This window comes from Xiphophorus maculatus, chromosome 21 (genome assembly GCF_002775205.1).
Source record: "Xiphophorus maculatus strain JP 163 A chromosome 21, X_maculatus-5.0-male, whole genome shotgun sequence".
Taxonomy (NCBI): Eukaryota; Metazoa; Chordata; class Actinopteri; order Cyprinodontiformes; family Poeciliidae; genus Xiphophorus; species Xiphophorus maculatus.
This window is the reverse complement of record NC_036463.1, coordinates 65,645-93,591: the sequence shown is the minus strand read 5'-3', so window position 1 is coordinate 93,591 and position 27,947 is coordinate 65,645. Positions and strand designations below refer to the sequence as shown.

Genomic DNA, 27,947 nt, shown 5'->3' with positions numbered 1-27,947 from the left:
GAGACCTGATAGAACAGAACACCTTGATGTTGAGTACTGGCATCAATGGGACTTTCCTCTACTTCCATTTGTGAATGGGGGAAATCATCTTACAGGGTAATTAATATGAGTTAGTTGAACTCATATTGGTTCAACTAATATGAACCAATATGAGCTTGGTTCATATCAGTTGAATCAAGATCTTCTAATATGAGCTTCTCATATTAGTTGTTGTTTGTGGTGAAGGTTTCAAGATGTCAAGGAGTGGCACCACCCAAAGGGTGTGTCCGGTTCTTAGCACTTTGCTACAGAATCATGTTACCATCAGTGCAGCACTTACTTATTAATGCTTGCAGGAGCGCCTGCAGCTGTATGGCAGTACAAACTGAGATTTTCCTCAGAGTAAAAAAAGTATGATAGTTATTGTTATGATGCTCTTCCTCAGCATCATGCATGACTGGGAGAGTTAAGCAGTTAAATCTAGTCAAAACGTTTGTCATAAAGAATTGAAATGAAGCAAATGTCGCTTCAAGTCATCCTCTGGAAATATTAGATAAAACACCTGAGCCTTGGAATCAGCGTCCTCCTCCTCACATGGGTAGGCTTTGCTTTCCTGTCTTTATTATTTAGTATAATTTGTTAAAACTTGTTAAAAAAGAAAAAGAAAACAAGTTATGTAGGCATAGTATAAGTTTGTGTGTGTGCTGCATTGAGTGTGACAGTTGGGCCTTGTGTGGATCAGATCTGAAATGCATTGAGTTTGTGTGACATATCAGTGTGGGTTAGGTTTGTGCGGTTTATGCATGTTGAGGATGTGGCTGTGTTTGTGTGGATCAGGTGCAATGATAGTTTTGTGCGTACCCTCCACTAATATCCTGCAGGCGCCCCTGTACGGTAGTAGATATAAGTCCTCTTGAACTGACTGATTACAAATTCTGTACATTTTTCTCAGGAACGAATTTTGAGCAATATGCTCTGAAAATAGAAAATTCACAAACTCAGTGTTTTGAAAAAGTTTAGTTAAAATCTAAGATAGTTTTTCTTTTCTAGTGGTATGGCACTACTTTTGTTGTAGAGAACAGGAAGTTTAAAGTTTGAGATCCACTAGAATGTCCACTTGTGTTCCTGGAAAAGTCAGATATTTAATAAAAACCTGTTATAAATCCCATTGTGGAAATTTAAATGAAACAACCACTAAAAGATTTCCTGCTGGAGGTTTCAATGCTGGAACCCAGTATCCATCAAGCAGAGAGAATACAATCCTGCAGAGATCATCTGCAGGGTCAGAGGTTATCCCACGGGTCACCATACAAAGACACCCAATCTGATGCTTCGGCATGCTTTGTATGGACCTTGGACCATACAAATATTTCAGTACCTTCTTTAACAACAAAGGACGAGGACCACGTGAGTTTGGAGGAACCTTCTGCAACCTCAATCCCAGAAGATAACAGAGGTTAGATACTGCCGAGAAAGGAAGTCCAGCATGTTTGCAGCATATTGGATCACCACTACAAGAGACTTCTCTTTTTTTCCCCATTTTCATTTCATTTTATTTCCTCCCTGACCCTCATTTTGCAGCTGTTTCAGACTCATTGTGATTAAATAAAACATTGAGGCTAGAGTAGCTAATTTTTAGACAAAGTCAGCAGTAAAATATTGGACATGTGACTATTCCAGAGCTAAAACAACTTAACCAAAAAGATTTGGCTCCTATATATGAAAGTAAATGACAATAAGATGTTATCCACAGTCAATATCCATGGCAACAATCCCAACAGACTGTTTCACCTCACTCCGCTGCTGCCTCCTGCCTCTTAAACACTCTGCGCCATTACTAGGGGGATTGAGCGGGTAAGAAAGCGCTGTGTTGAAGGCGCTGTGTTGTACCTTCAAAATAAAAGCATGCAAGAAGAAGATTTCAAAATCAAGTATATTTTGCAATTGCTGTGAAATACTTGGGTGGGATAAATGCACCTGTCTCCAATAGTGGGGGACACACATCCCCCCCCTGGATCCTACACCTATGCCAGACTCCAACCATGTCTTCATGGACATTGCGTTGTGCTCTGGTGCACAGTCATGTTGGAAGAGGAAAGGGCCAGCTCCAAACTATTCCCACAAAGTTGGGAGCATGGAAATGTCCACAATGTTGTGGATGCTGAAGCATTTAGAGTTCCTTTCACTGGAACTAAGGGGCCAAGCCCAGCTCCTGAAAAACAAGCCACACCATAATCCCCCCTCCACCAAACTTTACACTTGGCACAATGCAGTCAGACAAGTGAATGTTACGGATAGACTAAATTTCACAACTGGATTTGTTGCACAGTTCATCCTATCACACTTTCACGCTGGAATTTACTGAGATCCTGAGAGCGACCCATTCTTTCACAAATGTTTGGAAAAACAGTCAGCATGTCTAGGTGCTTAATTTTATACACCTATGGAAATGGAAGTGATTGGAACACCTGATTCCAATAATTTGTATTGGTGAACAAATACTTTTGGCAAAATAGTTTGTTACTGGATTGGACGTCGCCTGTTAGCCATTACTATTGAGTCATGTCCACAAAATCGTTCTTATGCAATGCAGGATGAGCAGGAATCTGCCACAAAAAAAAATCTAATTTCTATAGAATGTGGCTTAAGTTAAAGCTAGCTGAGACTGTCATAATGGGAGCAACTTGCTTGACCCAGACAAATAAAGTTTATTTTAAACAGAACAAGGATCGAGTGAAGTGTGTGATTCTTGTCCTGGAACCAACAAATCTGGATCAACAGAAGTCTGAGGGCGGGGAAGATGAGAAATAAGATGACAGTTTGTAACAAGACAGAGAAGTTGACTGGATGATGCTTACTTATTGGGATAAGGGTAGTCCGCCAGGGGGGAGAGGTTAGGTCACTGAAGTCAGGGTTGCTTATTGGGGAAGAAGGGGTCCGGTCTGAGTACCGATTAACGGAAGAGAACCAGAGGTTGCTGAAGGCTGCAGGAGGATGTAATGTTGGAGGGCAGACAGGTAGCAGAGCAGACCATGGGAAGAGGAGAGGCACTTCGCCAGTCAAGGATTGAGAAATCCGGAGACTCGTCTTGACATTTCTTTGTTTGTGGAGATGAAGGACTCGGGCAACACAATGGGTGATTTCCAAGGTTCCATGAGGAAAAACCTGCAAGGAGGGCAAAAGCAAGCTCAGATTGAAAAATCACTGGAAAAATCTTGGAAATACAGCTCAGAGGGGCACAGAGTACCATAACAGGCAAACACTCACGCACTGAAGTGCTGGCAACCTGCGCCTCTATACTCAAAGCTGATGAGGCAGAATTGCTTGCAGGTGTGTGGAATCCAGACACCCGGACCGCCCTCCAGGTGACAGCAGCCTCCGGGCTCTATCTGGTGGATGACTCAGAGAAAGCAGCTAAACAAACCCCCACAAGGCCAAAACTCCAGTTCCCACAGTGAAAAGTGCCAATGTTTGGATAAGTAAAATTCTCTCTCGATATAAATCTATGAACGGTTTAGTTTCTGTCAGTTCTGTCAAGGTACAAAAGACTAAGCGGAGTTCTCTTTTATATTGGCAAATGATTTAATGTTACCTAATTGCTGCTGAAGGAGTCATGGCTTAAAATTTAACATTCTTTGGTTCCTATGCTTTATGAAACATTTCATCCTATATTTCCACAAACAAATTATGCAAATAGTCCAGGGGAAAAAAACTGAAAAACAGGTGGAGACCAACCTAAAACCAGTTGTATTCTTCTCTATTTTAACATCACATGCTGACCCTTTGCATTGGCAACCAACAAACAACAGCTCCAAGAGTACAGAGCAAATATTACGTTCAATTGTACCAGGAGCATAAAAAACACAAAAACATTTACCACACAAAAAAAGTACATAAAAACACCAAAACATTCAGTCCGCTGCAGTTGCGTTTTTTTCATTTTCATATTACAATCTCTAAGATGTTATTGCCTGAACACTAGCGGTGGTTGATTAGCTAAGTTAAACATCTGATTATCTGTTAGTGGTGGGTCACCTTGTTTTGTGTTAACTGAACTGAAACACACCTAACTTCTCATCACGGGTACGTATTAAGGGGAACTAACTTACTCCCCAGTTTCTTTATATCCATCCATCCATTTTCTGTACACCCTTGTCCCTAATGAGTTTGGCAGGGGACTGGTGCCCCTGCCAACGAATGTTTCGGGCAAGAGGCAAGGTACACCCTGGACAGGTCACCAGTCTGACGCAGTTTCTTTCTATATTTCTTTCTATATTTTTTAAAACTTTTTACTAACCTATAAAATGTGATTCCCTTGGACCTTATTATCATACTGTTGTAGCGTTGATAATTATTTGCAGAACATTGTGTCTCTTTTTCAGATTGTTTGCTTGACTGTTGCTTTCCCAACCCCTGATATTCCCAATTCAATGCAAAGCAATAGCACATGTGGCTATTGCCATATCACTGAGATGATTTGCCATTTAGAATTTTACAAAAGAATTTTAAAAAGCAGTCATGCACCAGCTGTTTATACTTTGAACACAGTGCGCTGCTGCTGCTCAATTACTGTCCTCAAATAGTTTCAGGCACATAAAGGAAAAAAGATGTACAAAACATTGGGGGTGGACTGTCCCTGTCAGGCCAAAGTTTGTCGGGACATGTCCACACCAGTCCTTCAGAACTTTACGCCTATGCTCTGCTATCATTTATCTTGGCTCAGGGCCGTTGCAGAGATCTTTGGAGGGCCAGGGGCTCAAAGTTAAAAAGGGCCATATTCAACAAGATCTTAAAACACTGTAGAACAACATAGCAACAACCCATAATAACCAATAATCTAATATTTAATCAGCTCATACTGTATCATTGTCATCATGTGGGGACGATGCAAAGCAAATATAGTCTATGTTTCCCTGATAGGTATAAAGTTGCTGTTTCTGCTGCTGACAGAGCTGGAGGGCTGTGTTGATGTGAAACTGTAGGTGTTAAACAAACCAGAGGAGAAAAGTTTGCTGGTTATGAAGCATGTTATGAAACAAGCAAATTTGCTGCTATTTTACTAAATAAGCCCTACTACTTCTGTTTAATCTCCAACAACTTAGCTGCAGACTGCTTTAAAGATCAAAAAGGCTCAGAGGGGTTAACTCTACATTATTGTTCTATGTTGACACCTCTGAGATCTAGAATTATTAGACTGAGATATCAAGGCAAAGAAAACTCAGTAGCTGCTGGTCGGGCCCTCCAGACATTCAGGGGCCCCTAATATGGTTGAATTGCAACACAGACCATAGATCTAAACCTGTAGCATTCATTTATTGAGAATGACAATGTTATTAAATTTTATTTAATGCATTCAGCAGAGAAAAAAATTCATAATTAAAAACTTCAATTAGTTAAAGTCAAAACTGAAATATAAGTTGGACTATAGATTTGTACATCTGACTCTAGAGCACAGGTGTCAAACTCCAGTCCTCAAGGGCCGCTGTCCTGCAGTTTTTAGATGTGCCACAGGTACAAAACACTGGAATGAAATGGCTTAATGACCTCCTCCTTGTGTAGATCAGTTTTCCAGAGCCTTAATGACCTAATTATTCTATTCAGGTGGTGCATCAGAGGCACATCTAAAAGTTGCAGGGCAGTGGCCCTTGAGGACTGGAGTTAGACACCCCTGCACTAGAGCAGTCATGCCTCACCAGTCATGAGCCCTACCGCACATCACTGGTCATTGTATGTCCTGTGTTTGTGAGCCTGTCTTTCTGTCAGGCAAGCAGTTCTGTCGAGCAACACAAATCCCCCTACGGGACCCCTAATGATTTCAGCTTGTGTGAGAGAGGGAGCGTGCATGCGAGACAGAGCTTTGTGAGGAAATGAAGGCATGCAGATCAATTTGCACAGAGAAAAGGAGATGCAGCAACGGAGGGAAAGGGCGCAGCTGAAAGTGCAGGGAGTGACAGGGAGGAGAGGTATGCTGCTACGACTCTCCTGTTCTTTGTATAGGAGGAGACATCAGCAGGTTGATCGCAGAGGCTTATCACAACAAATAGTATAGCAGATCTCAGACTAGCCACCTCCCCATCCTCTTCCTCCTCCTCTGCTTCAATCTCTTTCTCTTGGGAAAGGGAAACCTCCTGCATCTCTTTATTTCCCCTAAGTTCTCATTGCGAACTTCTGTTCCCCCCTCTCTGTTGTCCATCCTCACAGGGATGCGGACACAGCAGGGCTTGGAAGGGGGCGAGCCCCTGCCTGGGGACAGCTGTGGAAGCATCGGCAGCGGCAGCTCTGGACTGTCACCGGGGTCCCAGTCTGACAGAGGGAGCCCGGTGAGCCCTGTAATGGATGGCATGGTGGACGGAGGTCTTGGTGTGGGTGCATGTATGGGTGGAGGCAGAGGAGGAGGAGACAGCTTGGGCAGCACTTTGAGGGGGGTCCTGTCTCGCTATTGGAGCTCGGAGAGTCTGCACTCCACCACAGGTAAGGGTCTTGCGTACATGACACGGTTACAATGTCCCTTTACTGCAGACAAGCAATTTGCAGATAAAATTTTTCCTCTGATGGACGCTCTGCACTTAATTTGACCTCTGTATTAGAATGACGACCTTCTGTGAGGTTGCCTTCATCATTTTATAGAGTGTGAGGTACCCTGTATGCATTTTACTCACTGCAAGGGAAGGGAATGTGCTCATGTTTAGACTGTGCTGACTATAGAAAGAGCCAGAAAGTATCTCAAGCATCCCTTGTAAACACAGTGCTGAACTCTGGCTGCAGATTTCTCCTCTGAGTGTTGTCAGCGAGGCTCCCCCAGTCAGTTTTTTTCATTCTATTGCATCTTAGCTCACTTTATTTTGCTAGTTTAGCAACCATCAAAGACAAAGATTCACACACAGACTGTGGAGAATGTGCAGTCCAACAGACCTATAAGAAACATGAGCATCAATTAGATTTTTAGATTAATAAAAATAGGATTTCTCACAATACCTAATATAGTTCTCTTCAATTTAACACAGATCTTTTTCATACATTCAGATTTTCCCCCCAATCAACAGCACTTTTTTCACTTTGATATGTTTTTTTTCTTTTTACTTTCAATAACATTATTCCTCTTAAAAATATCTTTGACATCAGAAAGGGAAATCAGAGCTGATCACAGCTCAGCTCTGGTTGTAGTTCTCAGTTATTGACTGCAGTCTACAACCAGTTCTGATAGGAGAGGAGGAGGTGGAGCTTGTGCAGACTTAATAAATAAGTAAATAATAAAATAAAATAATAAATAAATAACTAAATATCTTGGTCTGTGGCTGGACAAGCTGGACTGGACAAGCAACACCAAGCAGCTTTATAAGAAGGCTCAGATCAGGATGTAGAGATCCTTTAACATCTGTGGAAAACTGCTGGGGTTGTTTTACCAGTCTGTTATTGCCAGCGTCCTGTAATGTGCTGGCGTGGAAGCATCTCTATGGCAGACCTTTCCAAGCTGGAGAAACAAGCCAGACAGACTGGTTCAGTGGTTGGTACAAGGCTGGACTCTCTGGCAGCAGTGGCAGAGGAGAACCCTACAGAAACCCAAGGGTATTATAGACAACACCAGCCAGGAAAGCAGGTTCAGTGGGAGATTGCTTCTTCCAAAGTACAGGACCAACAGACTGAGGAACTATACATATCTTGGTCGGTGGATGTGGATGCAATGAAAGTCTTCAACTCCTCACTGGAGGTTGGAAGGAGGGCTAACAGGAGTACAACAGAAACAGAAGGACTATAGGGTTGGGCTGTTAATGTACTAAAAATAAAAACTAAATCCCATTAATTGACGTATTTGATGTACTGTTTTATGTATTGGTGCTGGGTGGGAGATGGGAACTACAGTTTCCCTGAAGGTAAATCCCAAAAGGATTCAAACACTCTTATATATACCATCAAACTCTCTCATGTATATCATTAAATTAGCTTATATATTCCAATATGTTCTCAAATATAAGCCTTTCACACTCCATTAAAATATGTTTGTCCCTGAAGGAAAGTCTATACTGTTAAAAAAAGTTAAATATTGTAAATAAAATAGTTGATTAAAATGTAAAATCAACTAAAATGATTTTTTAAATTAATTTTATTAATTACATTTTCTAAACAAACTTTTCATTTAGTTTTTATTTGCTTGCAGAAAAGGTGCTTAGATAAAACTGTTGTGAAATTATGAGAAGTGTTTGAGAAGAAACTTCTCAAACACTTGAGGACTTTGCAGTTTACCTCTTCATTTAAAAAAAATCTTTCTTGACGCATTTTGGTTATTGCCTGCAAAATCACCTTTTGCCAGCTCCTACTGAAGTTGATTTTAGTAAACACAATGCAAATAGTAGAAACATTCATATTATTGTCTCTACTATTTGCATTCTGTGTGTGCTCCAGTGGCCAAGCCATGACATTTCACTTAAGTTTTTTGTGCAATAACATTCATATTATTGTCATTGCACAAAAAACTTAAGTGAAATGTCATGGCTTGGCCACTGGAGCACACACAGAAACACACGTGTGCCTATGATTACATAATAAACAAATAATAATGTTTTGCTAAATATATATATAACATAGTATTTTTCAAACAGTCTCAGACAGTCTTCATGATGGGATTGTTGAGCAATCTGATGGCCAGTGGGAGACAACTATTTCTGAGCCTGGCTGTTCCTCAGCGGATGCTACAGACTCTCCTGCCAGACGGCAACCAGATGAACAGACCATGGAGAGGATGGGTGGAATCAGAGAGGATCTGGTTTGCTCTGGCTACGCAGCGACTGTGCAATGTTCTGGATAGGGAGGAGTGGAGTTCCAATGAAACTCTCCGCTGTCTTCACCTGTCTTCAGGTGTCCAAAAACACGTGTCCCTGAATCAATAATTATTTTCTCAAAAGTTGTAATAGTTGACTCAGGTTGAAGTGGAGACACATCTAGAAATTGAAGGACACTGACCCTAGAGAACTGGAAGTGATGACCCCTGTCGTACAGGCATCCAGACTTAAGGTCAATGTGTTATTAATGACTCCCTCACCCCACTAGGCCACAGCATTGACCAAGGTGTTGCTGCTGTTCCACTAACAGACTTATTCTTGACACAGACAGGTTTAAAATGCAGAGCAGTGCTTGAATGTGAGTGAAAGGTGGTTTGTGCAAATAAGAATAAATAAAATGTGACTTTGAGCCAGCATCAGACTCATCTGCTGTTGTGGTTGATGGTAAAGTTTGACAGCTCTGAGGTCTAGGTGCAAAAAAGAACTAATATGACCTCTTAATAAACTTTCACAAATTAAATACAGGTTTTATGGTTCACAAACTATGTTTTAAATGTCATGCTATTAATGAGGAGTAATCTAGTCCATGTTTGAAGAATCAACATTTTTTAATTTTTAAACTAGAGCAGATTAAAGACCTGCAAGATAGTGAGAAAAAAGGTGGAATTGCCCTTTAGCCTTTACCTGAAGTAGCAAGCGAAAGCCAACTTCACCTTCATGTCTGAAGAGCCGTTTAACTTCAGCAGCAGATGGAGTGTCCAATGCTGGCTCGTATTTAACATTTCAGATACTGCTCATACTACTGTAGAAGCATTTACAACAGGGGTGTCCAAAGTCGGTCCTGGAGGACCGAGAGAACTAAAACAGCATCCTGCATGTTTTAGTTCTCTCCCTGGTTAATGCACCTGGATCTAATGATGGCTTGTTAGATGGCCTAAGAAGAACACTGACATCCTGAAAAGGTTGTTGGTACTACCAGAACTAAAGCGTGCCGCCCCTCCAGGACCAACTTTGGGCACCCCTGATGTACAATATTATTTAAAAGACTCATTGCTTCTTTGAGGGGCTTCTCCTCAGCCATTTTCTCTTAAGCCCAGGCATGTCAATGTCCATGACAACCCGACTTCTTTATTACAGGCGTCCTATCAGAAACTGGGAATTCAAGATAACATCCGCTTCGATCAAGATAATTTCCGTTTTGATCAAACTCTCTCACAAATACAAATATACTCGTTCACACAGACTATACGCATTCACATAAACCACTATTCAATCTCACATTCACAACCAAACCCTCCTATATTTACTGATATTCTCATATTCTGTTATTCATTCTCACATTTACTATCACATTGTCAAAGAAAAATTAGCTACATAAATGGAGATAATGGTTGTAAATTTTTTGTAGAAATTTAAACTACAATCAATTTAATTTAGAAATACAATACATTCAAAAATGAAACATAAAGACATTTAGTGAGGGATAAAATCAATACATCTCTGCCTCACAAGAAGTTTCATTATGCTTTATTATTGTAAATATAGATTAAATATTTAAGTAAATATTGATATATTTAAGTTTATTTCAAACAGCAATTTTTCGTTTTTGTTTGGTAGTACTGTGCATAAGAGTTAATTTGTATATGCAGGAGAGTTTTATGGCATATGTATAAAAGTTTGATGGTACTGTATATGTGTGAGGTTTGATAGCATAAGGAAGATATTACTTATATTAAGTAAGATATTAAGATATTATATACCATTAGGGTATATGTAAGAGGTTCCATGTAAATCTCTGATACACCTGACACCTGCAGAGTCAATTCAGTACTTCTGTAGATGACAGAAGTCGGACTTGTGTTGAAAGTCTGAAGTGTAGCGAATGAAAAGGAATGGTGAGTACAGTCCCTTGTGCTCCTGGGTTGCTGACCACCTGGTTAGACACACAGTCCTTCAGTCGGGGGTCCTGATACGTGCTTGTCTGCTTATTCAGGTGGGCCAACAGGAGTTTCTCCAGGATTTTGTTAGGGCAACAGGTTTATAGTGATTGATGAGTTTTCTTCAGTACTGGAACCAGACAGGATGTCTTCCACAACATTGGAACCTTGTCTTAGGTCAGGCTAAGGCAGCAGAGCTGGATTCATTTTTGAGGTGGGGGGGCCATGTGGGTGTTTCGTCACCTCTGCTACACACTTTGAAAGTTCAATTGACATGATGGCACGTGTCAATCAATTCAGTGAGTTTGTCTCAATTTGTCCCAAAGTAAACACCCCTTACCTGAAGGACAAAGTTGTCGGGCTGCCATGCGCTGCGGTCTGGCTGTTGATTTACTGATTGCTTGCTATTAAATGCGCTGCGGGAACATGCACAAGACACGCTTTACCCAGCATTTAGAGGGTGGTGTTGACTTTATTCCATTTTCAATACTGGAGTCTGGAAAAAATTAAAAAATTGATAAATGCCTGCAGCCAACCTCACAAACCAGCTGAATACAGTGATCAACAGCATTAAAACAACATGTTCACATGAAGGTTTTGTTATCATTATATCATATGCTTAATGGTTAAATCAAACATCAATGTGTCATGCTTGGTCCAAAACAATACATATGTGCTGCTTCTACAAATGGGTACAGCTTGTTTGGAAAGCGCTGACTTGTTTTTTAAATGTCAGAATTGTTTGTCAATTTTGAATTGACAAACATTTCATCACTTTATCAAATGACAATAAACAAGTGAGATAGGAAAATCTTCAGTTTGAATTCAGTTGCATAATAATTCGGCACACTAGTAGTTGCCCAATAATTGTGCACACATAGATATTGTCCTAAGAAAGCCAAAATCTCACTTTTACTGTCAGGACTCTGGGATTTTGTTTTTAGCATGTTTCTCTTTTTATCTGTTTATTTCTGGTTCACTTTAGTTTTACCTTTCAGGGTCATTCTAGTTTCATTATTTATTTTTTTTCCTTATTTCAGTCCCTCATAGTGTTTCTAGTTATGTTTATTTCTTAGTTATTTCGAGACTCAAGGTTCAGTTGTTCTTTTATCTCTGATATATCTTATATCTTCCTGTGTTGTCCCGTCTTCCCCTTGATTGCTCCAGCTGTCCGTTGTTTCCCTTGATTATCTTCCCTGTGTATTTAAACCCACCTGTGTCTCTTGTTCGCCTTGGATCCTAGTCTTCAGTCATGATACAAGAATGATGATGATGATGATGATGATGATGGCCCGTGTAATTAATAATGAACACGTTCTGAGATATTTTAGTAATAATTGTTCATTTCAATAGAAAACGTAATAAGTAAGGGAAAACAAATAAAACAGAAAACAGCTATTGATACAATTTAAAAGTATTTTAAAAGTGACTAGACACATATTTAATAAATACTATCAGGGACAGTTGTTGATAAAATTTGGAAATGTTCAACATATGATTGCAATAATGTAAGGGTTGTGTAGTTAAAGTTTGCCGTTGGTAATTACTTCAAATTAACTTATTGCACTACAACCCTGTTAAGGTGTCCATGCTTTATGTTAAATTATTCTGTATATGTACATCTGTATGGTAAACTTATTGTCAGTAAATTGGTTTTCATAGAGTTAAGAATAAATCATACATTTTCTATAATTTGCTTGTACTTGGTTTGTAATCGAAAGAAGGAAAAAAAAACAGTGGCTGGTGAAGCGAAGCTCTCCATTTACCGGTCGATCTACGTTCCCACCCTCATCTATGGTCATGAGCTTTGGGTCATGACCGAAAGAACGAGATCGCGGATACAAGCGGCCGAAATGGGTTTTCTCCGTAGGGTGTCTGGGCTCTCCCTTAGAGATAGGGTGAGAAACTCAGTCATCCGGGAGGGACTCAGAGTAGAGCCGCTGCTCCTTCACATCGAGAGGAGCCAGTTGAGGTGGCTCGGGCATCTGGTCAGGATGCCTCCTGGACGCCTCCCTGGTGAGGTGTTCCGGGCACGTCCCACCGGGAGGAGGCCCCGGGGAAGACCCAGGACACGCTGGAGGCACTATGTCTCTCAGTTGGCCTGGGAACGCCTCGGGATTCCCCCGGAAGAGCTAGAAGAAGTGGCCGGGGAGAGGGAAGTCTGGGCCTCCCTTCTGAAGCTGCTACCCCCGCGACCCGACCTCGGATAAGCGGAAGAAGATGGATGGATGGATGGATGGATGGATGGATGGTGAAATGTCTGAGTGGCCGGTAAAAAAAAATTCTCCAACAGCCATTGTGGCAGGTGGAGAAAATTTTTAATTTCCACCCCTGAATTTCCCCTCATGTCTTTGTCTCTTTCCAGTTTGTCATGTTTTTTTATTGGTGTTAGAATTATTTCCAGCTCCTTTATGTTACTTCTGTTAAGTTGCACAAAATCCGAGACCAAACTTCAGCTTTAAAAGAGAACAAACACAGCTTTAATTAACATTTGCAAATGGAGAAAACATACAAAGCTCACATCTCAGTGAGAATTGGATGAGTTCTGACTTGGGGCTGAACGTCCCCTCATTTACATAGGATACATCACACATTACATAGCCACACCCCCTGGCTCAAGTGTCAGGCAAAAATCTATACCTTACTTATCTGTAAGTTTCAGTTGAGCAGGGTTGCATACACATTCACAATTCAACTTTAGGCGTTATCCAAAAAGCCTTTCTGCTGATGGCTAAACAGATACTAGTAACTGAACTTCTACAAACTAGGCTTATCACCTTAGCCATGTCTCACATTTCTAACTGCTGAACACTCTGTTCTTCACTTATTTGAAGAGGGTCAGAAGAGCATATCTCCTGTTGAGCTGCAACTGAGTGCAAACCTTTTAATAAAAACATCATAAAGTGTACATTCAAATTTATTTAAACATTGTTACTAAATTTTTCCTTCACTCTTTTGTGTTCCCCTGTATATCTATGTAGTTTTCCTGTGCCACCTTCTCCCCACCACTCAGTCTGGCTCCTGATTTTCTCTAACTCTCTACCTCCCAGTATTTAAGCCTCTGATTCTCTCAGATTGCTTATCAGATCCTCATATCTACTTACTAGTGATGGCCACACAACACAGAAACCTCGGCACATGCGCCGAGCAGACAAGATGAAACCCCGTGTCGATGTGCCTATCACTTTAAGGAAAACCACATGACCGATACAGTTCCTGTGTCGTTTGGATGTGACTGAGCCAAATTGTATTGATGAGGGAGAAACTGTGTCGACACGTTTGTGGGTTTTGTTGGATGAGATACTTTGTGTTCTTTGCTTTGTGTTGGTTTTTGGCTCGTATTTGAATACCGGCATGGATCAACAGAGGAAGAGGAAGTTCTCTCCCGTGTGGGATCATTTTGATCTTATCACGGAAAATAATTATTATTCCATTCTCATTTCCACTTTTGATCATTTTTCTTTCGGATTATTCAAATTCCTTTCCATGGATATTTGAGTTAGTTTACATGGATTAACTTTTATTTATATTGTAGGTGAAAAATGTAGGATTTGCTCCCAAGTATTGCCTTACTGTAACCAGAGCACTTCCACTATGCTGAAGCATCAAGGTGCCCGGCTTGAGGGGGAGGAACCGGTAAACACTCCTGTCTTTATTGAATTTGCCTGCAATGATTTTCTAAATCCAGCAGATGTCACTGTAAGTGACAAGGCAACACAACACAGTGTCGACACAGTTTGGGAAATGTGCCACAGACCCAGTGAGGTCTCATCTGTCCATCACTGCTACTTACCTCAGTCTTTCCATGTGTCTCCTGGTTTGATCTTTTTGATTTACTTTTGTTGTTACCTTGGATTTTATATTTTTTGTAACTGCCCATCATTATTTCAACCATTCTTCATTAAATCAAAGAACTCAGCTGCTGCCTCCTCCTTTGTGAATTTGGGTCTACACTTCAGTAATCAACATCATGACATGCACGATTGCTGTGTGTCAGGTTCTGGGTAAATAACATTAGAGCTGCCGTCCATTAGTTTTTTCAACCGTCAATAAAGCTGAGTTATAAAAGACAAACTAAGCTTGTCCATTCCACAGTAACATGTCCTGGATGACACAATGTTGTTCACAAACACTGTTAATCCACTTCCCTTTCTTTTCTTGCTGCTCTTTAAATATCTGTCTGCTCGTATAGTCAGGAAGCCAAGCAGAGAGATGTTGGAGTCGGGGATAGAATCCTGCAGTCATGTCTCCGTAAAACACATAACACTGCATTCCTTGTACTCTTGCTGAGTTCTAGTCAGGACTTTTTTCAAACAACCCAGATCAAGAGTATCTACTTTATATACTTTAGATCAACATTATTAGATTTCTTTTCTTCTTTTGCTCTTTCCTTTGGTTTGTTGTTTGTATTTCTTTTTAATTCAAATAAAGCTTTGTTGTTGAAAATGTGCTATGTAAATAAAATTACCTTACCTTTTATTGTTTTATTTCACCAGGTAAACCCCTTGAAATCTAGATCTCATTTTTAGGAGGGACCTGGGCGCACCCTGTTGCTATGGTTATGGTTCCCCAACAGGTATAATGTTTCTGTTTCTGCTGCTGACAGTCCTGGAGGTCTGAGTCGATCTGAGACTAGCTGTTAAACAGACCAGAGGAGAGAAGGTCAACGGAAGTTATGAAATAAGCAAAATTGCTGCCATTTTACTAATTAAGCCCTAATAATATCTATTTAACCTCTAGAACAACCTGGCTGCAGACTGAGTTATAGATAAAAAAAGCTGAACTTTATAAAATTTTTGGATGTTGCACCTCTGAGATCTAGAATTATTAGACGGAGATATCAAAGCAAAGAAAACTCAGTAGCTACTGGTAGGGGCCTCCAGACATTCAAGGGGCCCTAGAAATGGTCTAAACATGTTAGTGATGCTGACGTTCTTAGTAGGACGGATTTCAGGGGGTGGGGTCTGTCTAAGGCCCCATATTACCTTGGGCCGGCCCTGCATGAACAGCTGCTGCAATGCGCATCTCTGGAATCTACCTGGAATCTACCTGGAATTCCCTGGTGGCTCCTATACCAGTCCACCGATGCTTTGGGGACATTTTGGTTAATTTAATTGTGGCATGTTTGGCTTTTTGCTGCGGTTCTAATTATTGCTCCAGTATTTTCTCTGATCTTTATTTTGTGAACTCTTAATGCTCTGGGCCGAATCTTGCTTTAACACTTGAGGTTCTGCAATAACTTCTATTTACAGCCACTCACCTCCAGCCCAGATCCCGTCAGCAGCGGCTTTAACCCGCCTGGTAGAAACGTTAAGGAGAAGCAGAGCGAACAGTCAGCAGGTGGTACCAGGTGGTACCGGGGCTTTGAGTACTCGTGATGACAGTCGCAGTACCGTGTCTTATATCAGGATGTCTGATATGAAGACAGACATTCTTTCTATCTGTCAGGGGGACCGACTCAGACTGCCTGTAGCGAACCGGGTATTTAGCAGAATGATTAAGTGAAAGTCAGAAGTTTTCTCTGCAGCCGAAGCATTTCTGTTTAGGGGCGAGGAGGGTTTTTTCCGCTATTGCGAGGACAATTATGAAAATATAAATAGAAACAGTTTTTCTAACGTCAACATTAGACCTACGTTTTTATTCACAAAACAAGGTAAAAAAAATGCATATATATATATATATATATATATATATATATGTTCTTGCCCATAATTTTATAGTTAGTTGGCACAGATCCGCCCCCCTCCTCCTCACCATGGACCCGGTGTCTGAACAACGTGGAGGAAGAGAAACTGAGTCATTATTAGACTGAGGGCAGCCAGACTAGTTTATTTTACTAAATTATGATATTTCACTAATCATTATTGCTGAGGGGCACAAGCAGGCCTTCTGATGTACAGATAAAAAAATAAACAAATAAAAATAATAATAAAAAAACAATTCAAAAAGGGCACTAGGGGCATCAAGGATAAAAGGGGCAGGGGCTCAAGCACCCTTCACTCACTTTTCCCCCCATTCTGCACGTGCCTGCCAACTGGCATAAAAAGAAGAAGCGCTCAGTGTTTGCTGAAGTAAACATGAATGCTAATGGTGGAGCATAGCTTACACCAGGGGTGGGCAATCCTGGTCCTCGAGGGCCAGGGTCCTGCAAATCGTAGATATCTCCCTGGTCCAACACACTTGAATCCAACAGCTGAATCACCTCCGAAGTGCAGTCAAGTTCTCCAGAGTCCTGCTAATGACCTCATTATTTGACTCGGGTGTGTTGAAGTAGAGACACATCTAAAAGTTGCAGGAGACCGGCCCTTGAAGCCTGGAGTTGCCCACCCCTGCACTAGCCGATTAAAAATCGTAGGTAGAACGGGTTCGATCGTAAAGTGTGAGGTTTCACTCAAGGACATTCCAATTCCAGATATGACATATCGTTTGACATGTTCCAGATGGATGTCGGGGTCTTGGTGTATTTGCAGTGGTCTGATACTCCTTCCATTTCAATATAATAATAATAATAATAATAATACATTTTATTTGTAACGCACCTTACATTTCAAAGAAATCTCAAAGTGCTACAGAGACGAAAATAGATTATAAAACTTACAATAAAACATCTCACACCAAATAGTAACAAATTAAACCTTACAATTTAAAAAGCTAACACATCTAAAAAGCCTGTTTGAAAAGGTGTGTCTTAAGACCTTTTTTGAAGGCCTCCACACCTTGTGGGGCTCTCAGAGACTCTGGGAGGACATTCCAAAGCCGCGGAGCTACTGCCTGAAAGGCCCTGTCTCCCATGGTGGCAAGCTTGGTCTTTGGTTGATGCAGGCGGTGAGAGGAGGTGGAACGAAGGCTTCGAGAGGTGGCATGTGGTATGAGGAGTTCATTGAGGTAAGCAGGGGCAGTGCCGTGGATGCATTGATAGGTGAGCAAACAGAGTTTGTAATGAATTCTTTGTTTGATCTGTAGCCAGTGGAGTGCTTTGAGGACAGGAGTGATATGGTCATATTTATGCCTCCTCACCAGTACCCGGGCAGCACAGTTCTGGATGTGCTGTAGCTTCTTTAGGTTTTTTCAGGAATCCCGACAAGGAGGGAATTACAATAATCCAACCTGGAGGAGATAAAGGCATGGATCAACCTCTCAGCATCCGGTTGGGAGAGGGAGGAGCGGAGTCTGGCGATGTTTTTAAGATGAAGAAAGGAAACTTTACAAAGGTGACGGATATGGGTATTAAAGGTGAAGTTAGAATCAAGCCTAACTCCAAGGTTTGTAATGGAGGTGGAAAGGGGGATGTTATGGCCAAATATTGAGATACTGCGGAGAGGTGAAGACTGGGTTTGATGAGGGGTGCCAAAAAGGATTGCATCCGTTTTATTGCTGTTGAATTGAAGAGAGTTGCCAATCATCCAAGCCTTTATCTCCTCCAGACAAAGCTGAAGTGAGGATGGGAGAACTGTGGGGGAAGTGGAGTCCATTTTCATGTACAGTTGTGTGTCATCGGCGTAACAGTGGAAGGAAACCTTGTGTTTATTGATTATTTGACCAAGGGGGAGCATGTAGATGGTAAAAAGGGTAGGCCCGAGGACTGACCCTTGCGGAACTCCACAAGTCACAGTATGAGTTGAAGATTTACAGTGATCCAGGGAAACATATTCAGTTCTATTGGTGAGATATGATTGTAACCATTTGAGCGTTGTGCCCGAAAGTCCAATTTCTGACTGTAACCTGTTGAGAAGGATGGTGTGGTTCACTGTGTCGAATGCAGCCGATAGGTCAAGGAGGAGGAGAGAGGGTGAGCCCTGATCCACAGTCATGAGCAAATCGTTCATAACGCAGACCAGGCCTGTCTCTGTACTGTGAGCTGAGCGGAAACCAGACTGAAACTTTTCATAGAAGTTATGGTTATGGATGTGATGATGAAGTTGGGCTGCAACGACTTTCTCCAGAACTTTGGATATAAACGGTAAATTGGAAACAGGTCTATAGTGGGCCAGGATATTGGGGTCAAGTGAGGGTTTTTTCAAGTGGGGATGAATTACTGCAGTTTTAGGGCTGGGGGAACCTGACTAGATTGCAATGACTGATTAATGATGGTTGTGATTAACGGACTGATGACTGAAATGCTTGATTTAAGTAGTGTTGTGGGGAGAGGATCTAGCACACTGGTGGAGGTTTTCATGCTTTTTACGATCCTCTCCACCTCAGACTGGGTGACATCGGAGAAAACTGAAAATGTGCTGGGTGGTATGGGGAGAGTGCTGCCAGCTTGAGATGAGGCTATTGCAGGGAAAGCAGACTGGATTGATGTCACCTTTTTAATAAAAAAGCCCATGAATCTGTTACAGTGATCTATACTGGTGTCAGTCTGTGTGTGTGTTGAAGGTTTGACCAGAGAGTTTATTTCAGAGAATAACTGTTTGGAATTCCCACTACTGTTTGAAATTATTAGGGAGAAGTAGCGGGATCTTGCTGTTGTGAGTGCTCTGGAATATGTCTTTTGGTGTTCGCGGTAAGCTTGTTTGTGAACCATCATGCCACTGGCAGTATACTGCCGTTCCAGGGCACGACCTGCAGTTTTCATTTTACGGAGTTCAGGTGTATACCATGGGGCTGATCTGGAGAAAGTAACTGACCTAGTTTTAACTGGTGCATGGATATCAAGAATACTGCGAAGACTGGAATTGTAGTGGTTGACAGATTCATTGATAGAAGTAAATTTTGTGCTTAGTGAGATATCCTGGATATCCCGGTTGAAGAGGGTGGAATCTATTACCTTTAAATTTCTGAACTGGATTTGGCGTTCTGTTTTCATGTATGTCTTTGTTAATGGCAGAGTCATGGAATTTAATTTATGATCAGACACCCCCAAGTCTTCAACTAACAGGTTGGAGATGGGGGCATTGTCCGTGATTACTAAATCCAGAGTGTGACCTTTTGTGTGTGTAGGTACTGAAACGTGTTGTGTGAGATGTAAACAGTCCAGAAGTTCAAGAAATTCTGCGGCAAAACAGTTATTAGATGAATGAATATGAATGTTGAAGTCCCCCAGGATAAGCGTATTTTGGGATGTAGCACAAAGTGATGTCAGAAGATCTTGCAGTTCCATAATAAATCCAGTGTTGAGTTTTGGAGGGCAGTAAATGAGGAGCATCAAAATTGTTTCTTTTTGGAGTTTGCAATTGAAAAGATGGCTCTCAAATGTTATCAGGTCTGGCAGTGGAAGTGGGGTTACAGGTAGATCCTTGTGATGGAAGACAGCCAGCCCTCCACCACGTCCAGTGGTCCTTGCTTTCTCCAGATATGTATAGCCTGGTGGACAAGCTTCGTTTAATGCCATATATGAACTAGGTTTGTGCCAGGTTTCAGTGAGGCACAAAATGTCAACGTTTTTATCACATATGTGATCAAAAATAAAGCTGGTCTTATTACCAAGTGATTGAGTGTTGAATAGTTCTATTTTTAATTCGGAATTGGGCTTTACCTTTGGGAAAGTGCGGAGTAGGCAAAAATCCACCCTGCGTTTTTCCTGTCCCCACTGATTTCCTTTATTGTTTCTTGTGTTGGCCGTCTTCCGATGATGTAGCCCATGACACATGAAATGTGCGCCAAGGAGATGTAGCCAGTGAATGTGGTGTGGTCCTGTTGTGAAGCTGGGTGAGTATTCTCCGTGTTCATGGTAGAATGATGATCCATGGGAGGATTTGAGTGGATGGCGGTAAGGTCTCCCAGACCAGAGGCCGACCGGAGCGGTGTGAAGATGCCGTGTCCCCGCGGAATGGAGGTGCAGGGGGGCCAGCGCCGTGCTCAGCTTGACCCAAGAAGACGCACTGCTCTCGGACTCCTGTGACTCTGTCCCGTTGATGTCCTCGTTCATTCCAGGCACGGCCGAGCTCAGAGGCTAGCTTTTCTCTGGGGACGAGCTTCAGCGCAGTGTGTTCAAACCTCAGGAAGTCAGTCAGTAAGCTGTGGGCGCGCCACCCAGCAGCTCTCACCATTCTCTAGTTTTCCTAATATGCAGGCTCCTTTTTCTCAAGCTGGTGATGTCTGGAAAGCCTAAACCTTGCAGGTTACACAAACAAAGCAGCAGCACTTCATACTTGTACCAAGTATGATCGCTTGCTCAGTGCTCCTTCAGATGTTTAAAGCTTGGGAAATCTTTTTGTATCCAAATCCAGCTTTAAACTTCTCTACAACAGTATCTGGGACCTGCCTGGTGTTCCTTGGTCTTCATGATGCTCTCTGAGCTTTAAACACAACCTGAGATGATCACAGAGCAGGTGCGTTTATACGGGGACTTGCTTACACACAGGTGGATTCCATTTATCATCATCAGTCATTTAGGACAACATTGGATCATTCAGAGATCCTCACTGAACTCTGGAGTGAGTTTGCTGCACTGAAAGTAAAGGGGCTGAATAATATTGCACGGCCCACTTTGCAGTTTATTATTTGTTAAAAAAATGTAAAATATCCAATAAATTTCATTCCACCTCACGACCAGGTGCGGCAGGCCCTGGAGGAACAGGCAGAGTGTCTCCTTCTTAGAGCTCGCAACAGAAGATCTGCTCTCCGTGAAGACAACGCCAAGCTAAAAGACAAAGTGACTGACCTGGAGAGCCGCAGCAGACGGCAGAACATCTGCGTCCTTGGTCTGCCTGAAGACACTGAAATTGGACACCTAACTCATTTTATCTCCAACCTTCTCTGTGAGCTATTTGAGAAAGATGAGCTCCCGTCTCTAGGGCGCACCGCTCTCTGGCAGCTAAACGGCCCGCGGGACGTCCACCTCGTCCGGTGATCCTGCATCGATACCTGACCAAAGACCTCATCACTCGGGAAGCCAGGAGGAGAGGGAAGCTCGACTACAGAGGTGCGTCTCTTCGTATTGTGGAGGACTACAGCCCAGACGTCCTGGCCCAATGTGCAGAGTATAAGGAGATCATGGCGGAGCTCTACAAGTGGGGCTGGAAGCCGGCTCTTCTCTTCCCATACCATCTCCGCATTACACAATACATGGGTGCCAAAAAATTTCTCGGTTCGGCAGAGGAGGAACAGCAGTTCATCAAGAGGCTTCCAAAACCACAGGAATAAAGGAGCAACGTTCTACCGAGGGCTGACTCCAGAAACACAGGAGGGCTGCTTTTTTTCAGGACGCAGCAAGTACTGTAAATATAGCCTATTGTCATATTACCTTATTTCCAATGGACTTATTCTGTCCATCCTTTTGGTTGGTATTGGACTTTATGAATGGAAGGGTAGCTCCATTAATACCTGTTTGTTCTGTCCCAACAGTGTCTGGGGCCTCTTACCATGCCATTTCTTGTGGTTGCTTTAAATTTTATTACATTACTACTTTTCTATAGTGTTCATGGAGGCCAGTAAAGTGTGTCTCAAAAATCTATATCATTGTGCCCACTAGGAGCAGTAGTTAGTTTGCTATAGGTAGTTCTGTTTTTCTGATTCCGAGGTTGTTAGTTACTGGAAGATTGGATCTCTGAGAATGTTAATTTTGAAGAGCTTGCTGCCACATTGTTGATTTTTGTCTGGCAGCTGTTTATGTTTGGGGGGGCTAAGGTCACAGCCAGGGGTCTCGCAGGGTACTGTAATTTTTCTTCACCTCTTTTGTTTCAATCTCTGCCTGCTATACTGCTACCGCACCATCAAAGTAAGGTAACACACAAACTCTGAAATCATATGTCAGCATTTAAATTTTTTAAGTTGGATTGTCAAAGGTTTAAACCACCGAGTGAAGAGAAGAAAGGTTTTTTCCATATTAAACGATTTAATACAGATGTGGCGTTTCTGCAGGAGACTCGCATCAGGAGTTCAGATGGGGGTTGTCTCCTGGCATGTTGGGGTTACAATGTTTTCACTCCCATTTTCAGGTTAAGGCACAAGGGGTCTCCATACTGATCAGCCAATTATCCGTTTGAGGCAGATAATGTGGTGGCTGATAAACATGGCAGATTTATTATAGTAAGTGGGAAACTGCACGGCACTCTGGTCGCCCTGGTCAATGTTTATGCTCCTAATACAGATGATGAGAATTTTTTTAAACAACTATTTTCTTCCCTACTTGACCTCAATAAATACTCACTGGTCCTAGGGGGCGATTTCAACTGTTGCCTGGACCCAGCTTTGGACTGCTCAACCCTTAAAAGTTATGCCATAACCAAGTCTGCATCTGTCATCCAAACCTTTCTATCTGAGTACGGGCTGTGTGATGTGTGGCGTACTTTAAATCCTGACAAGAGGGAGTACTCATACTTCTCACATGTACACAAAACTTATTCAAGAATTGATTATTTTATTACAGATACTAAATGGCTGCAGCAGATCCGTTCCTGTGACTATCAAAGCATCGTTATTTCAGACCTCGCCCCACTCACTCTGTCCCTGTTCCTTCCTCACCTCCCCTACGAACTGGACCATGGTGTTTCAATTCAACCCTGCTGTCTAATGAAAACTTTGTAAAGTTTATTTAAGATGAGATACATTTCTTTTTTAACTCTTTCCAAGAGACCTCCAGCCTTGTGGTATGGGATGCCTTTAAGGCCTACATCAGAGGGCAGATTATTGCCTATTCAGCCAAAATAAAAAAACAGGCCACCTATGAACAGAACAACCTAATTCAACAAATCAAAGAGGTTGATGTAAAATATGCTCTGAATCAGTGTCCTGAACTGTTCAAAAGATATGTTGAACTTAAAACATAAATACTCTCTGCATGACTCATTAGTCTTGATTTTAATCAGGGTGTCAATTTGACACTGAACAGTATACGTGTCTCAAGTTCAATTATAAAGATCACCCATTGGAAAAAAAATAAATGTAATATAAAAAGAATTGACTAAAAATCAATTTCAAGGAAATTATTTTGTTTGTAGGTTATTTTCAGTGGAGATAAAAAATGTAAATTCCATTTTCTATGTCCAAATGAGTAAATACATTGTCGTCATTGATCCTTTATTTGTCAGAAATAAAAAAAACATCATTGCACAAATATTTATTGAAATGGTTAGCATTGGAGTTAATCAGATACAAAAATATTTGTAAGGAATTTTTTGGTTTCTGACACTATTGCATGATGAAACACTCCACGGGTCAAATTGACCCAGAAACATTATTGCTGTACCTCACAAACAAACATAACAGGAGGGTTAACCTAACCTTAACAAAAGCTTAATTTTCCATGCATCAGGCCTTCGATGTCCATAAGGCTCATTAAGCTTCAAAATGCTAGTGAAATGCAGGAAAAGGTCCTAAATAGGACAGATAAATGAGTATAAACACACCCTCGCACACAGCCAACTGTCCTCATCTCTGAGGCAGGAAGCAGTGATGGGAAGAGGGAAAAGTGTCTAAAAGCATCTATCATAAAAAAAAACTACACACTGGGCTCTGCAGAAAATGGGTCGCCTTTATATGGCATGCCAAGCCTGAGGCGTCTGTTTTCCTACTTAAGTTGGAGTTGAAGCTCAGACCACAAATACATAAGCTACACTAAGTTCCATCAGACTGTATTTAATAAAAACATAAATATGCAGACAACAATTGAATTCTTCTACATAAATGTTAGATAATATTTTGGAAAAGTGGGATGTTGTGGTGGTGCAGCTGTAAAGCATTTAACACATACAGTACATTGTACCTGTCACATCTCTTGTTTGGCAAAGAAACGACCACATTTTACCCCTCTTTGCCGCCGTGCTCCCATATTAGTATTTTTCCATAAATGTCTCATATTATAACAATAACAACCCATATCTTCGAGTCAGTAGTCTTCCACAACTTCTCCCCCTCTCCCCCGCCACTCCACTCCCTCGCACTCCCATTTTCCCACCCATCTAACATCTAAAAATAAATTTCACTTACTTTTAAATACAAAGCTTGAGAGGTATGATTTACAGAGGCCTTAGTTCTCCATGCAGCCGTTACGGGGGAGTCCTAGCACGATGACCTTTGCCCCATGTCTTCCTCCTCTCTCATAACCCACTCCCCTGCCTGGAGACTGTGAAATATAGGTGACTAGAGCTGGGAAATAACTTTAAAAAAATTAAATTAAAATTGGAGAAAAACTGACATAAATTTTAATCAGCTCAGTTTCAAAGATAAATAATACTTCATTTATAACAGTAATGCACAGCTGTTCAATTTAATTAAAAAATAATCCTGATGCAAAATTAAATGTTGTTGTAACTAATATCAATTCAAATTCTTCTAAGATGTTATGCTTGATGTTATTAGACTAGTAGGTTTAGGCTTTAGTAGTGCGATGATATGTGTGTGATTAATTCAAATTTTCCTCCATAACATCTCTTTCTATCATTATGATGTAATTATCATCATCATCAGGTGTAGATAGTGGTAGTCCATCCGATATATTATTGGCAGTTTCAGTATAGTGTTGGAAATGTTATAGCCTGCCAAATATTGCAATCAAACAGTCATTTACAGTTGCAATAGTGCACTCATTGATATTGCAATGATAATTGTCACTGGTATATCTGCATAAACTCAGCAATAAGATATGGAGATAGATAGACTTTATTGTAATTCAACTGTAAATTTATAATGTATAAATTTTTTACATTTATTGATCAAAATTTTAATTTCAATCAAATTTCTTTATTTAACTTAGTTCATTTATCTGAGGGATACACCGTGAGTGTATCGTGATTTTAGTAATCACATGTTTATAAGAGCGATATTCTGTTGTCCTTCCATGGAAGCGGGCAGCAATAAAACACTTTTTTCTGCTTTGACGTGCTCACAGCACTCCCAAAACATATGTACAAACATCCTCAATAAAACATAAAATATTTTAAAATCAGGCACCAGACAAGTGAATCACAGCACTTGTGATTCACTTAGTAGCGGTGAAGCTACCACCGCTGATGCAGTACTTCAGCCTGATGCGGTGAAGCTACCAGAAGCAGGAGAAACCTGCAGGGGGGTAAATGCCCAGGCCCTGACGGGTACCCTTGTGAGTTTTCTACAATATTTTGGGACAAGCTTTCTCCACTACCTTTAGAGGTATACAATGAATCTTTGACCTCTGGGTGTCTACTTCAGACCCTTAATCAGGCACTTATTACTTTACTTGCTAAAAAAGGCAAAGACCCTCAACTCTGTTCTTCCTATCGCCCGATAAGTTTACTTAATGTTGACTGTGTTAGAGATTTTTTGGTATTATCATGTTATTATTCCTTTAGATTACATTCAGTCTAAAGAACATTGTGATTTTCTTTTAAAGTGATTCTCTTCCTTATGTGTGTATGAACTGACCTGGAAGCCACTACTGTCTGTTTATCTTCATGTGAAACAGTTAACAATGTGTTTCTCAGACCTTTGATTAGTTATCACACCTAGGAACTGGGTTGCTAGTTGATTGTATCAGAAGTTTTACGACCTTTGTTGTTTTTCCTGACTGTCCCCTAGGTAGAAATTCCTTAGTCGTAAAACTGTGTTTGATTGTGTTCGTTTCGGGGGCTCCTAATCTTATCAGCACCAGCCCCCTTTGCTTTTGTTTTGTGTTAATAAAAAGACAAGCTCTACTGCAGAGTTTCAGAACACATGGTGAACTGGTCAGAGGAGCAGTTCTCTGTGTTTTCTCCTTTTGCAAAAGCTTGGCTATAAAATTCATAATACGTTGTCTGTGGTTCTTTATTTTATATAGGTTCGAAAGGAAAAATACCTATCAGACTGTAAATTGCTAGCAAAAACAATAGCACTAAGACTGGAAACAGTGCTTCCCACTGTGGTTGGGATAGGTCAGACCAGCTTTGTACAAAATAGGAACTCCTTTTCCAACATAAGAAGACTCTTTAATGTAATATACAGCCCACCCTCTGTCAGTACTTAAGAAGTTGTGATATCTTTGGATGTCGAAAAGGCCTTTGACAGAGTCGAATGGCCATATTTATTCTACTTGATTACAAAATTTGGCTTTGGGGAAAATTTTCTGTCTTGGATTAAGTTACTTTATTCTGACCCATATGCATCGATTAGGACAAATAATACTCAATCTGGCTATTTCCGCCTCAGTCGCTCTATGCGCCAAGGCTGTCCACCGAGTCCCTTATTATTTGCTTTGACAGTTGAAGCCCTCGCAATTGCGCTTAGATGTAATACAAGTATTATAGGTATTAAGAGGAGTGATATGGAAACAAAGGTCTCTTTATATGCTGATGATCTTCTTTTGTACATTTCTAATTTGAATATTTCTATTCCTGCTGTACTTGCCACACTTGGTAAATTTGGGCAGCTGTCAGGCTATAAATTAAACCTCAGCAAAGGTGAGTTATTCCCAGTTAATGCTTTAGCTAAGAGTTCAATCAATCAATCAATCAAATTTTATTTGTATAGCACATTTCAGCAGCAAGGCATTTCAAAGTGCTTTACATCATTACAAACACAGAATCACAATACAATATAGAATCAATCATTAAGTCAAGTTCCATCAATAAATTTGTAATTGATTACATTTCAAATCCAATTCTAAACAGGTGGGTTTTCAGTTGAGATTTAAAAGAAGTCAGTGTTTCAGCTGTTGTACAGTTTTCTGGAAGTTTGTTCCAAATGTGTGGTGCATAGATGCTGAAAGCTGCTTCTCCTCATTTGGTTCTGGTTCTGGGGATGCAGACCAGAACCAGAACCTGAGAGGTCTGGAAGGTTGATACAACAACAGCAGATCTTGAATGTATTGTGGTGCTAAGCCGTTCAGTGATTTATAAACTAACAACAGTATTTTAAAGTCTATTCTTTGAGCTACAGGGAGCCAATGGAGGGACTTTAAAACTGGTGTTATGTGCTCTATCTTCCTGGTTTTAGTGAGAACGCGAGCAGCAGCATTCTGGATCAGCTGCAGCTGTTTAATTGATTTGTTGGACAGACCTGTGAAGACGCTGTTGCAATAATCAGTGCGACTGAAGATAAACGCATGGATGAGTTTCTCTAGATCTGGCTGAGACATTAGTCCTTTAATCCTGGAAATGTTCTTCAGGTGATAGAAGGCCGACTCTGTAACTGTCTTTATGTGGCTCTGAAGGTTCCGGTTAGAGTCCATAACTACTCCCAGGTTTCGGGCTGATCGCTGGTTTTTAGTTGTAATAACTGAAGCTGTGCATTGACTCTAGATCGTTCCTCTTTAGGTCCAAAGATGATAACTTCAGTTTTGTTTCTGTTCAGATGGAGAAAGTTTTGGCACATCCACACATTTACCTGTTCTAAGCATAGACAGAGTTACCCTCTGCAT

At 41.1% G+C, this 27,947-nt stretch overlaps 1 protein-coding gene across 5 annotated transcripts in view; it reads left to right on the top strand.

Moving 5' to 3' along the window:
* arhgef4 (Rho guanine nucleotide exchange factor 4) overlaps positions 1–27,947 on the top strand; it is a 91,776-nt gene that overhangs the window by 15,506 nt on the left and 48,323 nt on the right. Inside the window, exons 1-2 of one of the 5 annotated variants that reach the window (XM_023326317.1) lie at positions 5,792–5,942; positions 6,181–6,450. In XM_023326317.1, coding sequence (XP_023182085.1) covers positions 5,855–5,942; positions 6,181–6,450 — 358 coding nt within the window. In that variant the 5' untranslated portion in view covers positions 5,792–5,854. Of the gene's footprint in view, positions 1–5,791; positions 5,943–6,180; positions 6,451–27,947 lie in introns of those variants that run through there. The other 4 variants (XM_023326316.1, XM_023326314.1, XM_023326313.1 and 1 more) reach the window with 4 other exon arrangements.